Source organism: Delphinus delphis, chromosome 12 (genome assembly GCF_949987515.2).
Source record: "Delphinus delphis chromosome 12, mDelDel1.2, whole genome shotgun sequence".
NCBI lineage: Eukaryota > Metazoa > Chordata > Mammalia > Artiodactyla > Delphinidae > Delphinus > Delphinus delphis.
In genome coordinates, this window is record NC_082694.2 from 7,224,662 (window position 1) to 7,241,519 (window position 16,858).

Genomic DNA, 16,858 nt, shown 5'->3' on the forward strand with positions numbered 1-16,858 from the left:
ACCTTTTCTAAAATACCGTGGCCGATTAGGAGTCGTGAAAAATGAGAGGAACACGGAAAAGTGGCCGAGAGATGAAGAAAGATCGCTAAAAGGATTGAGAAACAGACGCCAGAGAAGATCAGTGGGAGGACGGATGGAGATGAGGCCGGGGGAGGGGCAGCGTCCACAGCTCCACACGCCCCACCTGCACGTGGGGAGAAACAGTCCCGTCCGGGGGGCCTTGGTGTGGAGCCTGTAGGTCAGCACCAGTGCACCCGCACCCACACCCTCCAGAGGACCCCAGCATCCCGTCTCGGGGAAGTGCTGCCCCGAGTTTCCCCTGCCCTGAGTCCCAGACTCACCTGTGTCACGGGGGCAGGTGGGCTTTGCAAGATGGCCTGAGGCAGGAGCTGCTGTGTGACGTCACAGGACGCCGGGGCGGGCAGGGGAGCCTGGGGAAAGGAGAGGGGCCTTGCTGTCAAATGCAGCTTCTGGGCCGCTACAGAAAGGGCCGGGTGCCGTCCCTCAGCCAGCTGGGTTCTCTGGCCTCAGGGAGGCCCTTCTGCCCTAGAGTGGACGGCTTACTTCTGGAAGGCATATGTTCCCCGGGAAAGGTGGGGTCACAGGTTGCTGCCCTTGCAGGGCACAGAGTCAGCGGTGACACGCGGTTGGTGAAGGGTGGGGGGTACTGGGGGCACTCGGGCCCGATGCCTTCCATCACGGTGTGCTCTGCAGAGCCGCTGCCACCGGCCGGAGCTGGGCATCTCCACCCCACCCTGCCTCGCCTCCTGTTCTAGGCTCCGTTCTTGGCGGATTTGGTCGCTCTTTTCCCAGATCAATACTTTCTTAGCGGTGTTGTCCAGCAGAAAGACAACACCTTGGCCCTCCTGCTCAACACTAATGCAGATGGACAGGCCCCTGCACGTCTCTACCCGCTGACCCGCCCAGGCAGCGAATGCGGCTGCAGTTTCGCCAGACTCTGCCTGCAATCTGGTGGAGAGAGTCCTGCAAGGTCAGCGGCGTCCCAGCCTCTGTGCCCTGATCGCTCAGGTGGGCAGAGGAGCAGGGGTGGGGTGGGACAACGTGTGGAAACAAGAAATGCAACCGTCAGCCTCACGAGGCTCTTGAGAGCTTTAAAAAGAAAAGAAAAAAGCTGCTTCTGAGGTTATCCCAAAGCTGCCCCAGGCCCTGGGGACTACAAAAAGCCGGAAAGCTGTCCCCAGAACAAGATCAGAAGCAGAGGCAGCAGGAGACCTGTTCTGAGTGAGAAGCCCAGGGACTGGCTCTGGCTCTCCCAGCTTTGTTCCCTTGCAGAGCTGGGACAGAACTGTCACCAACAGAGGCAGAGAGGGTTGCATGGACAGCCAACATCAGAAGAGCGGCCATCATAGCTCACAAGCTCATCAAAAGGTGGCTGGGGACAAAGAAGGCGGTCTTTGTCATGTTCTGCTTGAAAATGAAACACGTTGCCCAAGCTTTTCAGCAGGGTGGGCATAATTTCCATGGGGACAGCAAGAAGGAAGGGGACACTTCACTCCCATCTTGAAAAAGGTCAGCGAGGGATGAGTGGGAGGCACTTAGCCACTACGTGGATGTGGCCCCTAAAATCTGGGGACACCTTTCCCATTGAGAGCGAGGTCTGTGTCCCTCTCTGTGGGTGAGCTTGGGACTGCTTTGCCCGAGAGGGATGGCAGAGGTGACATTGTGGGACTTCTGTAGTACACGGGCCTCTCACTGTTGTGGCCTCTCCCGTTGTGGGGCACAGGCTCCAGACGCGCAGGCTCAGCGGCCATGGCTCACGGGCCCAGCCGCTCCGCGGCATGGGGGATCCTCCCGGACCGGGGCACAAACTCGTGTCCCCTGCATCGGCAGGCGGACTCTCAACCACTGCGCCACCAGGGAAGCCCTTGTGGGACTTCTAAGGCAAGGTCACAGAAAGCCACGCAGTTCTGCCTGGCTCTCATGGAAGTCCCTCTCCAGATATTTCCTCTTGGAACCCAGGAGCATGCCGGGAGGATGGCATGGAGAGGTCCACCAAGTCAATAGAGCATGCTCTGAGCTGGGCCCAGCCATCAGTCGGGGATGCAGACACATCAGGGGTGTGGACCTCCCGGCCCTGATCGGGGAGGCTTCCGACACCAGGCGGCAAAGAGAAGTCACTCCCACTGTGCCTTTTCTGAATTCCTGACCCAGAATCCATGAACGTGGAAAATGACTGTTGCTTTCTTTTTTTTCGTGTTTTTTAACTTATTTATTTTTAGCTGCGTTGGGTCTTTGTTGCTGCGCGCGGGCTTTCTCTAGTTGCAGCGAGCAGGGACTAGTCTTCTTTGCAGTGCGCGGGCTTCTCATTGCGGTGGCTTCTCTTGTTGCGGAGCACGGGCTCTAGGCACACAGGCTTCAGTAGTTGCGGCACGCAGGCTCGGTAGTTGTGGCTCACGGGCTCTAGAACGCACGCTCAGTAGTTGTGGCGCACGGGCTTAGTTGCTCCGCGGCATGTGGGATCTTCCCAGACCAGGGCTCGAACCCGTGTCCCCTGCACTGGCAAGTGGATTCTTAACCACTGTGCCACCAGGGAAGCCCCATGACTGTTGCTTTATGCCACTGAGTTTGGTGTGGTTTGTTCCATGGTGATGGAGAACGGGAGTGTGGTAGGTACATCAGTGACCTTGCATCCAGCCAGCGTGCTTTCTAGGAGGCCATACGTTCCCTGATGTTCTGGAAAGGCCTGGCATATATGAGGGACACTGCCTGATATATGCAGGGGGACCTTCTTGTTGACATCAAGCTTCTCAGACATTTGCACTGGAGTGAAATGGGATCTAAAATAGGAGGGTCCTAATCACGTACCCCCAGAGGCTCTGGGGGTGTAACCCCAAATTTGAAGTTTTGAACTTTATCTTTAAAACTCTTTTGGATTTTGAATTCTATGGATATACATCCATGTTAATTTTGGAATAAAAATGTTTCAAATTTGCTCCCAATTAAACATCTTAACTTCCCACCCCCGCTTGCCACCAGCAATCTCTAAGTACAGCTGGTTCTCTGCGAAGATGCAGCACGCGGTCCTGTGGCCCTGCAGGCCCCTGCAATGCCGTAGCACAGGCTGGGTGAGAAGTTTGGGGTCACTCACGTACCGGCATCGTGGCTGCCTGGCTGAGCCCTAGCACGGGGAGCTCTTGAGCCGATCTTGGCAAAGCCGTGGTGCCGGCCTCTGCCCTCAGCTTGCCTGGAGTAGCTGCAAGAAACACATCACCTTTCAGACTTGCACACGCTTAACAGCTTTCTTATCAAAAAAGGGGAACAGGGACCACGGTGTGCATGCAACACGGGCCTGGTTGGAATCTGATAAAGGAAGCCCAGCGGAAGTGGAGGTGGTTTTGAGAACCACGGAGGCTCTGCCCGCCTCCAGCATCACCTGGGAGCAGGTGGATGACAGCAGAGCATCCACGAGCTCTATGTCCACCACATGGTCCAGCCAGCTGCCTGATCACACCCCTCACCGGGTCTGCACGTCGCCTGCTTTATGTCGGCTGCGTGTGCCAGTGGAGGAACCGGAGTGTGGAGCCGGGGCGGGGCGGGGGGTGGGGGGGGGGAAGAGACCAGCGGGATAGAAGGGAAGGCACGGCAACCGAATGGCAACTTCTGCTTCAGACCACGGACTGCCCTGCTTCTCCTCAAGTTCGGGGGTCCCTCGTGGGACTCTCTGTATACCCACCACCACCCCAGCCCAACAGGCGCCCACCCCTTCCCTCCGCGGTGTCACACTCACAGGTGGGTTCGGACACAGCCGTGCGCGAGGATTTGTGGGAACTTCTTGAGGACGCCGATGGTGAGTGGCTGGTGTTAAGGCCCGAGGTGCCCACGTCGAGCGCATTAAAGTGCTGCTGAGCTTCCAGGCTGGAGCCCTTGTGCTGAAACACACACACACATACAGGCACGCACGCACGCACGCACACAGAGTTCCACATTTCAGCATCGAGATCACGGCAATGAATTAGGTGACTTCAGTTGTTCTCTAAATATTTAGGAAACTTTGAAGGGTATGGAGAGAAATACTATAACGGTTTGGAGATAATTCCAAACACATTCGGGTGGACTATTTATACAAAGATGTAATCTAGCATCTTCGAGAGGCTGGTAGCCTGTAAGCAGTGTTTATTATACTTTCTCGCCTTGTAGTTTGATAGTTTAGATTTTCATAAGGGATTCGGCATTTTGTTTTTTCCTTAAAACTGTCACCTCATGCTCAGAATCTTGGCTTTCCCAGAAGCAGGCGGAGGGGCCGGGTCTAGACATAAGGTTGGTGGCGGTACTGGATTATTAATACTCCTATGAAACGAACGCCTTTGGACGCTTCTGGACACTATCTCCCCACTGCACTTCCTCTGCAACCTCAGGGTCCCCGAGTGGAGAACAGGCAAAGGGCCAATGGTCTCCAATTCTTGACCCCTGGATCCCAACTGATGCTGGGCCCCCCGGATGCCTCTGCCTTGAGCACAGAAGGGTGAGAAAGCAGCTGTGACTTTGCAACGCCGTCCTGCATTGGTGTAGGTGTCATAAGCCTAAGAAAACAGGGATTATAATGATGTTCAAGCTAAAGAAGGAACGTAATGCTTATTCTCCTGGGCTAGGCTTCTACCTGGTCTCAGAAGGATGATGAGATTCCTGGGCTGCTTGACGTCTCCTGGTCTCAGTTCTTAAATCTCCGTGTGTGACGCTACATGGCTGTTCTATATTTTGAGTCGTGGCTCCAGTGAGGGTGGACACTGCGTGTGCCCGAGTACGGCTGAAATGATTGCTACGAGACCTACGGGGCTTTGTGCAAAACAGAAGCGCAGGACGTGCCTGGGTTTGCGGTGCTAAATGTTCATTTTGAGGTCCTGTTGCTTGGTCAGTGTCTCCCAGATCACACCCCTCAGAGTGGGGTCCCGCGGCCGTTGGCGAATTGTACGCTCCTGGTCAGCAGAGAAGTAAGTACAGGAAGTGAGAGCAGGAGCTGAGAAGCTTTTGTAGCCGTTTGATGTAGCCACATCCCATCCAAGCAGGGGAATTTGCATTTTAAAAAAGCCTGCGTCAGTGACAGGTTTGAAATTAAAAAACCAAATGGTCCCTTACCGCTGAGAGTTTGAAAAGCACGGTCCTGGAGCTTTTCCTTTAAAAGGGGCTTCTTAACCTGGCAGCCTGAGATTGTGTGCTTATACGTAAGTGCAGGTCGATGAGAAGTTCCGTTGGGCTCTAATATGCCCAAAGGATTGGAAACCTCAATAATCCATTTCCGACTGGACGATACACACTCGGCCCGATCTTCAGCTGTGGTGTATGGTGTGTCTAACACCTGCCTATTAACAGCTTAACTCCACCCCTGGACGTGATACACGATGCATGAATGGACAGAGCCGGGTAACACATCCATGAACGATGACAGGGGTGTCTCATCAGTGAGCTGGTTATGAATCACCGTACAACACGTCACCACGTAGCCCGCCAGCAGGGGAGGCTCAGCAAAGATGCGATTGCTGTCTGGTCTTGAAAGGGGATTTCTCCCTCTTCCCAACTGAGTTCTCAATGGATCAGAGATGCTTTTGTTGGACCACTGCTGCTGCGTCAGTTTCCGGCCAGAGACTGGATTCTAGGTCACGGGCAGCCTGGAATGTGAACCCTGTCTCATCAGTTCTACGAGGTCCTTTCCCTCTCACGTTTTGACATATCTGAAATTGGGATGTGTCCTTCGACTAATGATAAGAAATCCTGACTGCACAGATTGGCAGCATCTTCTCTTTCTCAGTCGAGATAAAATAATGGTAGACCTTACAACTGATGGCTTCTTAGCTTTGATGAAATACAACACTCCCTTTGTTGCTTTCTCTCTTTTTCTCCCAACATTTGTGTTTGCTTGAAGAATGACCTTTGAGAAAGAGCTCTCGTCTACTTCCAAGTTCCCTTCCAGGTGTCTGACACGCCAGGAGCAGAGACGGGGGCAGCCTGGCCAGAGGGTCCAGGGGGTTCAGGCTGGGCGAGGAAGGAGGTCTGGGCTTTGGGAAGAGAAATACCTCTCCAGCACCTCTCGGAGCTCCCTGATGCAAAGCTGGCTCCAACAAGGCTGTCAGCTCAGAGCCCCAGACACAGAAATGGGAAGTACCCTGCCAGTGAAGCCACGAGGGTGTGCGAGGGGCAGCGTGCTTGTGGGACGCTCTTTTGTAGGCAGAGTATCAGCCTTAGGCTAAGGGGAGGGCAGGGCACACAGACTATTCCCTGCCTCGATGGGATGAAGGAGTAACCCCCAACTTTTCACCCGTGGGACACACACCAAGTGGACGTGCTACAGGCAGACCTCGTTTATCATGTTCCACTTTATCACGCTTCGCAGGGAGCACGATTTTGTACAAATGGAAGGTTTGTGGCAACCCTGCCTTGTCAGATGATACTTAGTACTTTTTCAGCAATGAAGTATTTTTAAATTAAGGTAGGTACAATTTAAAAAAACCTAATACCATTGCACACTTAATAGGCTACAGTAGAGTGTGAACAGATCTTTTATATGCACTGGGAAACCAAGAAAAAAATGTGTGTGACTCGCTTTATTGCGACCTTCGCTTTACTGCGGTGGTCTGGAACCCACAGCATCTCTGAGGTGTGCCTGCATGGCCATTCTCTAAGGCTGGCAAGTGCCCAGACCTGCTCTGAGTCCAGAGGCTGTTTCTCGCACAGCTCTGTGAGTTCCCAGACTCGGTGGCTTGGGGTACGTTAGCTACATCCTCTGTGTGCTGCTGTCTCACCTGAAGAAGGACAGTAACAGTGCCCACCTCACAGGAACCTCACAAGGGGCAAATAGGCAAATACCCCAAAATTACATTGAACAGTACTGGGAACATAGCAAGAGCTCAATAAATACGACCCGCCATGTTTAGTATGACCGTTTGTATGATCACAACTCACGGAAGATTCTACTTAGCCACACTTTGCCTTTACCCTCTGCTGGGCATCAGAATACCTTCAGTGCCGAAGGGTGGACGGTCTCCAGAAGTGGGTCCTCCAGGGCCAGCTCTTGCCTTCTTTCCACCCGGACCTCCGCGTAACTGCTCAGGAAATCAAGAGACCACAGCTGGAGGGGGTATATTCCAGGACGACACCAGCGAAGAGGGCTAGTGTGACAGGTCCAGGTTCCCGGTGTAATACCCCTCCCAGAACAGCCACCGGCAAGGAGGTTAGCCCTGTTACTCGTCTGAGGATGGAGTTTCTTTCTGGGCCTTAATTCCACTGCAATCACTTCCACTGGGACATTCAGAATTATCTCCCTTTCCAGGATGTTTTTATTTCCTTCTCCTTTACTGATCTCTACCCTCAGCCCGAAACCCCCAAACATAATTGCCTTTAGAAACCTACTTTCCTCTACAGAATGAGCCTCAGCCTTCAAATAATTAGAAGACTTTCTTAAGGCCTACTCAGTTTGGACTTTGCATAGGAGGAAGTGACACATAAGTTTTTTTTTTTTAGTAATAACAGACTATGAAACTGCCGGAAGCTTTCTTTCGACCAAACCTAGAACTAACCAGACCCAGACTGTCGATTAGTCTATGGACCCACTTTTTGAATAGCGCGGGTAAATCAGTTCAACGTGGGGATGGCTGAGTGACTCAGCTGTGGCTTCTGCCTCGTGTGTGGAGACGCAGGCTGGGCGAGGGGTCTTGGGCCTATAGAATGCTTGTGACCTCGTTTACTCAATAGGTCACTCCCTACTTTCTCTGAAAATCTGGGATCTGGGAGATAGAAGATGCAGAGGAAGAACAGGGTCCAGGTCAGATCTGAGGAGGAAGGAGCTGATGATGTCCACCTCCCCTGGGGGCACAGGGGTCCTCTGGCAAAGGCCCAGGCGGAGAGGGGGGACTGGCCGTGGAATCAGAAACCACTGGCTGCTGACGTGCCCAGGGTAGGCTGGGAGGCCACGGTCAGGTCCCTGAGAGTGGGTGCGCAATGTGATGATCACGGCCCCTGGCCAAGAAATACCTGTGTTTCTTATCTCTCCTCCTTCCCCACTTACTAAAGATGAGGGATTTACTTGTGCGTGTGTGTGTGTGTGTGTGTGTGTGTGTGTGTGTGTGTGTGTGTATGGTGTCTATCCATCCATTATCTATCTACCTACCTATATCCATCCATCATCCATCATCATCTATTATCCATCCATCCATCATCTATCCATCCATCCATCCATCTATCCACCCATCCATCATCTATTATCCATCCATCATCTATTATCCATCCATCATCTATCCATCCATCCATCTATCCATCCATCTATCCACCCACCCATCATCTATTATCCATCCATCCATCTATCCACCCATCCATCATCTATTATCCATCCATCCATCTATCCATCCATCCATCATCTATTATCCATCCATCATCTATTATCCATCCATCATCTATCCATCCATCCATCTATCCATCCATCCATCATCTATTATCCATCCATCATCTATTATCCATCCATCATCTATCCATCCATCCATCTATCCATCCATCCATCATCTATTATCCATCTATTCACGTATCTATTATCCATCTATTCACGTATCTATTATCCATCTATTCACGTATCTATTATCCATCCATTCACGTATCTATTATCTATCTACCTGTCTATCCATTATCTATCCATCTATCCATCCATCATCTATTATCCATCCATCCATCATCCATCCATCTATTATCTATCCACCCACCCATCATCTATTATCTATCCATGTATCTATTATCTACCTATCTATCCATCTATTATCCATCCATCCATCATCTGTTATCTATCCATCTATTATCTATGTATCTAGCCATCCATCCATCCATCATCTATTTATCTATTATCCATCCATCCATCTCTCCACCCACCTACCTACCCATTACCTGCTATCGATCATCCACCTCTTATGTACATAACGCAGTAGGTATGTATGTCTCCACCTATCATCTGTTATCTATCATCTATCTGTTAGGTACATATACAAAATGCAGTCCTTCTTTCTTTGCTCTCCTCCAATGCTCTCCTCTAGACCAGTTTAAAACCAATTTATGTTCTTAAGATTTGTATAGTTGGGAAACCCCCAAATAGCACCTCTCCTTTACCTTTGGGAGGGACTGTGACCCGCACGGCCACGTCCAGGGAATCCCGGTGTGCTGCCTCCCTTGGAAGCCCCGCCCACCCACGCTGGGCTGGGGGTGCCCCCGAGGCCACAGGACCGCCAGGAACCCTCTCCCACTGGCAGCCTGGCTCTGGTACCAACCCTGCCTCGGTTGCCAGCAGGGGTTTTTTAAAGTGTTCAAAAAGGGGACTATGTCTCTGAGTTATTTAGAGGCAAAATTTTAATCTTCTTCTCCAAACAGCAACAAGGGAAGGCTGGGGGCCGGATGGAGATGAGGGGAAAATATGTAAGTAGGTCACTGAAGCAGTAACTTACTAAGGAACATCCTGGCCGCCTGGAAGAGCTCAATGAGGCTTTCAGAGGGGCCTGACGGGATGCTGGGAGGAAGCCTCAGCCCTGGGAGCACAGGGCTGGGTGTGGAGCCGGAAGGGATCTGAACTCTGCGGACTATCCTGTTCACTGCAGAGCACGGCCCAGGCCCCGCTGAAGAATTCAAGCCCGGAGCTCACTCCCCAGAAACGGGGTCCACTGAGGATGATGGGGCTCTGACGGAGCTGCCGCGGGCCTGGCCCACCCTCCCAGCCCCCTGCCCGCACCTGACCACTGAGTGCGTGCACACGATGAACTCGGGCTTGGAGTTCCACTGGTGGTAGGTGATGTAGTAGTGAGTCTGCAGCCAAATCCACTGCTGCCCTTTCGTCAGAAACCGGTAGCAACACGACTTCCCTTTGCCGAACTGCATCACTGTGAACAGAAGGTGGAGTCTGCATATCACCAACGTTAGGACGAAAATGGTCCTTTGGCCCCAAAGTTACTGTTAAAAACACCAGCTTTCAAAAAGACAGCGCCACACATTGGTCACTTCCCCAGTTGTGATGGATTTTAAGTCATTATCGAGGTCACGGTAAATGGTAACGAATATTCTGAAACGACGGAGGAATGATTCGTCTGCTTTCCCAAATGCTCAAAGGCTTAAGAGAGCCTTAAATCAGGGCAGATTCTCCAACTGGAATTTAATTAAAGAGAGGCCCTGGCTTTCCTGGGGCTCATCCTCCTGCTGCAGGTGGAGCCGTCTTTGGAGCTGCGGGAGCCCAGCGTGGGAAAGACAATTCAGACGCTGGGAGAACTAGACTGAAAATAGACATGCCAGCCAGCAGCCTCTGGACAGATCCTGAGGCTGCCAGTCTGCTGTGCATCCTCCTTCTACGCGGTTCTAAATAGAGAATCGGCCACAGGTGCCTTCCACCGCGGCTCCACCGTGCAGGGCTGCGTGGAGCCCCTACGGTTAAGTCTCTTCTGGCTTCCCTGGGGGCGCCCAGCACACACGGATGCTGCTGGTTTAAGCCTGGGCAGGGCAGAAAGCTGGGCCACGGGTCCCAGGAAGAGGAGCAGTTGGGCTTTATTTTTATTTATTTATTTGGTCGCACCAGGTCTTAGTTGCGGCAGGCGGGCTCCTTAGTTGCGGCATGGGAACTCTTAGTTGCGGCGTGCACGTGGGATCTAGTTCCCTGCCCAGGGATCGAACCCGGGTCCCCTGCATTGGGAGCGTGGAGTCTTCTCCACTGCGCCACCAGGGAAGTCCCAGCAGTTGGGTATTTTTTTTTTTTTTTAACATCTTTATTGGAGTATAATTGCTTTACAATGGTGTGTTAGTTCCTGCTTTATAACAAAGTGAATCAGTTATACATATGTTCCCATATCTCCTCCCTCTTGCGTCTCCCTCCCACCCTCCCTATCGCACCCCTCTAGGTGGTGGCAAAGCACTGCGCTGATCTCCCCGTGCTACGCAGAGCCGATGGGTTTTATTGCCTCAGTGCCTGGAATTTAGCTCCTATTCATGCAAACGATCAAGAGAAAACCAACTAGGAGACAAGTGAAAAGGAGGCACTGAATCTACCAATAAAATAATATTTGCAATAAATTCTTTGAGCCTGAGACATGATTAAATGAAGATTGTACCAACACATTGCTAAGGGGACAGCTGGAGACTCAGGTAGACAACTAAGTTACTCACAGGAAGATCCAACTGGATTATAAACTCAAGATGCCGTCAGCCTCTCCTCAACACAAAAGGAGGAGGGACTTTTTCGACTGCCTAAAATATACCCCAGGGTACTCAGAAAACACTTTCCTGATACTTTACAGGAATCATACTGTTTACTGTCTTCCAGGGGGTCTAGAAAAACCTCTTCAATGGACAGTTTGTCCTTATCAAAAACCTTTGTTCTGTTTCCTAGGAGACTAATATCTTGAGGTCATTTTAAAAGGCCTGATCATCATAATTGTTAATCAAACGTTCTAAAGCTTAAAAAAAAAGGAGGGAACTTCAAAAGGCGGGGCGGGTCAGGGTAGAGGCCCAACAAACTGAGAGTGTCCTGCCCGCTCCTTCAGACGCTAAAGGTAGTTCTACACCCAGGGTGGCCTTTCTCCCTTGGAAGAGTCAGAAGCGGCCAGCGGCTTGAAGTAGCCGTGCTTCTCACACTTCACGGGCCCCCGGAGCGCTAGGGGATCCTGTTAAAACGGATGCTCTGATTCCATAGGCCAGGCGGCGGGGAACCTGAGGATCTATACGTCTAACAAACTCCTTCTGACACCCGCGCTCTGCTCGAGGACCACCTTTGAGAAGCAAGGGGTTAACGTGTTAAAGGTGAGGCTTATTAACACCTAGGAGCGGTTCCTGATGGAATTCACGCCTGTGCTCGAGTCAACGAGATTACGATGGGTCGGACAGACGGGCATCCTGCGAAATGCAGTGCTGGTGGTCAAGCCGTGTAGCAGGAACCGTAGGTCAGTATTACTACAAATGCTCCTACTCAAAGGTAGAACCTGGCGCCAAAAATACGGCTTTAAATGGTGAATTCTCGACCCCTCTTGCTAAGTGAGAACCCAGATGTGCTTGTGGTTTCCCCTCCGTCACACCATGAGCCTCGCCCCCCATCCCTCCGCCAGTGTGTTCCCCTGGTCTGTGGCACAGCGCCTTCCCTGACCCCGTCCCCCAGCGGGGTGAGGGACCCTCCCCTGAGCCCCTCGATACCCTGTGCACAGCCCCTTCCAGACACCAACATCCCGTCAAGTCACTGCTTTTCCATCAAACCTTCCTCCTGCAGGGCAGCAAGGGGATTCTGGTCATCTTTCTGTTGTGGGCCTTGCTCAGTATCTGACCTGTTGCTTGTGACCCACACATGTCTGCTGACTAAAGAAGAGTTAAGTGAATTCGGTATTTTGTCTTTGAAACGTTACTGCGTAACTTAGAAAAAAAACACGGGCCAGCATCACCTTAGTTTCTTAAGATCAAAGAGCCTGCATATGTCAGGGGTGCTGGGAAGGGGCTGGAGGTGGAAGCAGACAGACCAAAGTCAATTCCGGGTGAACGCAAAACACGGGGGGATCCGGATAGGGACCTCCACCTACTCCTAGATCATCTCAGAGAAGACCAAGCCCTCCACCTCAGAAGAAACCAAGTACTAAGTTGACTTCCAAAGCCTAAGAGTCCTGCTGTCAGGGCTCCGGGGAGAGAGCGGGGGTTGGGGGGGGGCTTTGGCCGGGGCTGGTGTGAGGTACTCACGGTGCTGGTGGCACCTGGCCAGGAGTTCCAGATCGTCCACGTGGTAGTAGTCATAGCCCGAGGTTCCCAGAACTTCAAAAGGCAGGTATCCTATGATGGGAGGAGCTCTGCCGAGCACAGTGGGGGGTCATTCATCAGAGAGGAAGTACCGCAGGGCTTGCGTAAGGATCAACTGGGGGCCTCATTTCCCGAGAATAAGAGCAGGAAAATAATTTTGCAATGGTCAAAGCCAGAGAGGCTGTGTTTTCCAAAGTGCTCAAAATTTTTTTGGCATTTAGATACTCAGTTCCCTTGGCCTGACCTGGCCCCGATAATCATAAATGTGGTCACTACTGAATAATTAAAAACAGCTATAGCTTGGCTCAGCCCAACCTCAAAGTGTAATAGAAAATCAAAGGGTGGGAAGGGGAGATTTCTTGTTCTTAAACTGTGAAAAATGTCACGAAAGAAAGTAAGAAGATTGGGTTAAAGGGAAGAAGGGTGGTGAAAGAAATAAGATGAGAGTTTCCTTCCCATCTGGTCCTGCCTGATGGGAGCTGAAGAGGGTCCCGAGTCGGGTGGCGGGTGAGGGTATCCCGAAGATGTCCCAGGCTGCGATGCCTGGCTCTCCTGAGATGCTCTGACCCAAACCCAGGACATATCCTCAGAGGGGGCAAATGCAGTGGAGGGAAACCTCCTGCCCCCGGCTGGGAAGCACTTTCCCCACTGCCAGAGAGCCCTTCTTGCAGAGACCAGGCCTGACTTTCCTCCCCCAAGGAGAGCCTGGCTCATGGAAACAAGCACTCGCAAAGCACCCAACCCAAATATGTTTTTCTTTTCACAAACCTGTGATCCAGAAATAAAAATTTCCATTCCAAGCTATGTCTTGAAGTGAATTCCTCTAAAGGTTTGTCAACGATGCACATTTCCTGTATTAAGAGGGAGAAAGCTATTACTCGGGGTGCCAGATGCTCCCCCCGCCGGTTAGTTCAAGAATGCGCGGTCGGCAACAGAAGTTAAAATCGTTTGGAGCAAGTCTCCAAGTTGTCTTGGACTGCAACTCCGCATCTGTAGCTAATTTTGGTATTAGATGATGCTAAATTTATTTCACAAGCTGCGGAAAAATACCTAAGAACCAAAATGTCACACCACTCCCTTCCTATTATCTAGACGTGTGGTAAACATGTGGAAAATGGCTTTTCATCTGAATTTGAATGACTGATTTAACTCAACATTCATGCAACGTTGAATCTGCAATGCTGAATTCATGCAATTCATGTTGAGTTCATGACGTCAAATTCTGATGCGAAAGCAATCACAGATGAGAGACCACAGGCCAGCCCTCGATTTGACTCAGTTTTTACCTCCGCCTGCCCTGAGTGGTGTCAACATGGATGTGAAGGGTAGGGAGGCTTACAGAGTTCTAGAAGAGCATCTCTGCAGGATGACCAGCAATTCATGCTGCCTTCCAACAAAATGGCTCGCAGGCCACCAAAGTTCGGGGAAAGAGCTTGCGGGGCTGTCACCGTACAGAAATCAGACATTTAACGTTCTCAGAGTCGGTGACGAGCTCATTGAAATCTTACTCTTTCCCAGAAAGACAATGAATTACCCAGCACTCAGTGTGACTCAGTGGTACTCGCTCCGCATGATAAATCCTCTCCGGGTACTTGCCTTTAAGAATTGCGGTGTTGCCAGGCGAACGGTGGCAATGAAGCAGACCTCCTTTCCCAGGGGCATTCGGCAGGTCCTCGAAAGGGCGCTGTCAAAGCCGTTACAGGAGGGGCTGGGCGCTGGGCAGAGGGGAAGAGACACAGGTCAGCCCCGGCTGGTGCAGAGCCAAGCCCCACCGGGCACTAACTGAGAGGCCTCAGGTCCATCAACTGCCTCATTTTCACAACTCGGGGACCTAGGTGCTACTCTCATCCCCCCTGCACAGGAAACCGAGGCTCAGACGGGGAAGCAACTCGCACGAGGCCAAACAGAGCTGGAATTCGAGTGAGCAACACAGTGCTCTGCACCACCCCCCCCCCCCCCCCCCCCGCCCCGCCACAGTCCTGCAGCCACGGCGGTTACTGTGCCGGGAAAAATTCTCCGCCACCTAAGCAGCCGGCCCCACGCTGCAGCAGGGCCTGGGTGCGCACGTCAGCCAGTGTCCTAAAGGATAAGCTGCATCGTCAGGCGGTGTTTCTGATACTGATGGGCTCAGGGGAAGTAGCAGGTCTTGACACACGGTGACCCCACCTCTGCCCCTGGCCCTGGAGCGGCCCACTTGGGATTCAAGGGCTTCTGTCCTGAAACCCCCCATCTACCCACCCCCAGGAGCCCATGCTGGTGCAGCGGCTTCACTGAGGAGATGGACTCAGGACTCAGGGTGGCCCCAACAGGTATGCAGTGTCCACGAGAAAACTCCCTGCACAGGTGACAAAACCTGCTCGCTGTGTCTTATGCATTCTTACAAGTCCGGGAAGGTGTGACTTCCCTTATTCTACAAATGAGGATGCTGAGAGGTCCAGGAAGCTTGTGCATATTAACTGAGGTGACTCAGAGTGGAAATGATGCAGCCGGGCCTCCACCCAGGTCTTGGGACTCCCAAGAGGGGGCTCTTCTGGGCTCCTGCCTACCATGATGCTGAGACCAGGCCCCCAGAGACCTGGGAGCCGAATACCTGTCTTCATGGTGCCTGTGAAAAACTGCTTTACCTTCCAGGCCAGAGACAAATTCTGCTATTTTAGGTGGAGTTTGCTAGGTGGGAAGAAGAGCCCTGTTCAATATGAGAAAACTCACTGAATTCTCTCCAGATTCCCCAGAACCTTCTACATGATTGCCCCCATCCCAGGTCAGCTAATTCAGAAACTCGGGGTAAAGCCCAGGTACCCGCACTTTTCAAAGCCCCCCAGATTTACTAACGTGCAGCCAGGGTTGAGGATAATTATTCGAGATAAACTATACCACCTCTTTCTTTTTAAAATGTATTTGATTATATCTTGTACATTTCTGAACTTGTAGATTAAGAAAGAGTTACGTTTTCCAATCTGAGAACATAGGAAGCGTCAGAAAACTAACTGCGTTCTAAAATGAAATCTGAGCGACTCTCTTTGGATTTTGGCTTTCCGGGAATCCTTTGTTTTCCATGTTTACAGGTTTCTAAGTGATTCTATCTATAATGGGTCTTCTATCTATAATGGGTCTTCTATCTATAGTGGTCTTCTACTCACTAACATGAATAAATTCCTTTTACCAAACATAGTCTCTGAAGGCATTCACATAAATACTAATAAAGGTTTCCAAACATGAATATAAAGTGGGTAAAATAAAAAAATCGTGGGCCTGAGAGAGTTCACATCTGTCCGTTGTTGGCCTCCACAATTTGTAGGGTGAGCCAAGGAAGTCATCAAGAGAAAGGAAAATAAATGCACAACAGGGAAGGGCCTGCAGATGTGAACATCTGCATAATAAAAAGACATTTAAAATCTATCAGACATCTCCCGCCAGAAAACAACCTAATAAAATTCTCTTTCAGGATAGCAAGACCTTCCAAGTGAACATTTGAGGACTTCCCAGGCACTTAAGAGAAAGTCTCTTTAATCTGTCTCTAAACCATGAGCTGGTTTGATCCTTTCGGCTGCTAAATTCACGTGCTGTCAGTAAGCGCCTTCCTCGGCGATTTACAGCGAGGGGGACAAGGTTGGGAACACCGGCCTCCGACCACCTCTTCAAGGGGCAGAGCCTCAGATCGTGGAAATTAAGTGGGTGTTTTGCAGACCTTGCCATTGGCCTGGGTGTCTCCCAAGGTGGTTTTACCAGAGTCCTTTTATAACTTCAAAGGCTTTAGAGATGGAAATTTCCCAGGAGGGAAATTTCAAGATCGCCTGGAGTCTGCACTTGATAAGCCAGATCTGTTACAGAGGGGCCTGGAACTGAGCAAATTCCTTCTGAACAAACTTCTCCCACCACAAAACCTGAAGTAGATGAAGGCCTGATCAAAGGCGAATGTGAATCAAAGCTGAAAGCTGTAACAGAGGGCAAGGGGAAAACCTTGGGGGAAAACCAGGGGGAGGAGGACACTTTCAACCTTTGGCCAGCTGCACCTGAAATGACTTGTCCTCTCAGCAGAAGCCTTCTCACAAATTCTAGAGTCAACGAGAGCAGGCTGTGCCCCGGGACCTCCTGGTAATAGGGAATACTTAGAGTAACT

General features: G+C 51.3%; 1 protein-coding gene across 2 annotated transcripts in view; it reads right to left on the reverse strand.

The window, feature by feature from the left end:
- Window positions 1–16,858, reverse strand: part of NPAS2 (neuronal PAS domain protein 2) — a 181,588-nt gene that overhangs the window by 18,353 nt on the left and 146,377 nt on the right. For both annotated transcript variants that reach the window (XM_060027269.1, XM_060027268.1), the window contains exons 8-15: window positions 14,335–14,453; window positions 13,507–13,589; window positions 12,682–12,788; window positions 9,713–9,860; window positions 6,971–7,055; window positions 3,749–3,890; window positions 3,114–3,214; window positions 342–431 (exon numbers count right to left, since the gene is read on the reverse strand). In XM_060027269.1, the coding sequence (XP_059883252.1) occupies window positions 342–431; window positions 3,114–3,214; window positions 3,749–3,890; window positions 6,971–7,055; window positions 9,713–9,860; window positions 12,682–12,788; window positions 13,507–13,589; window positions 14,335–14,453 (875 nt within the window). The remainder of the gene's footprint in view (window positions 1–341; window positions 432–3,113; window positions 3,215–3,748; window positions 3,891–6,970; window positions 7,056–9,712; window positions 9,861–12,681; window positions 12,789–13,506; window positions 13,590–14,334; window positions 14,454–16,858) is intronic.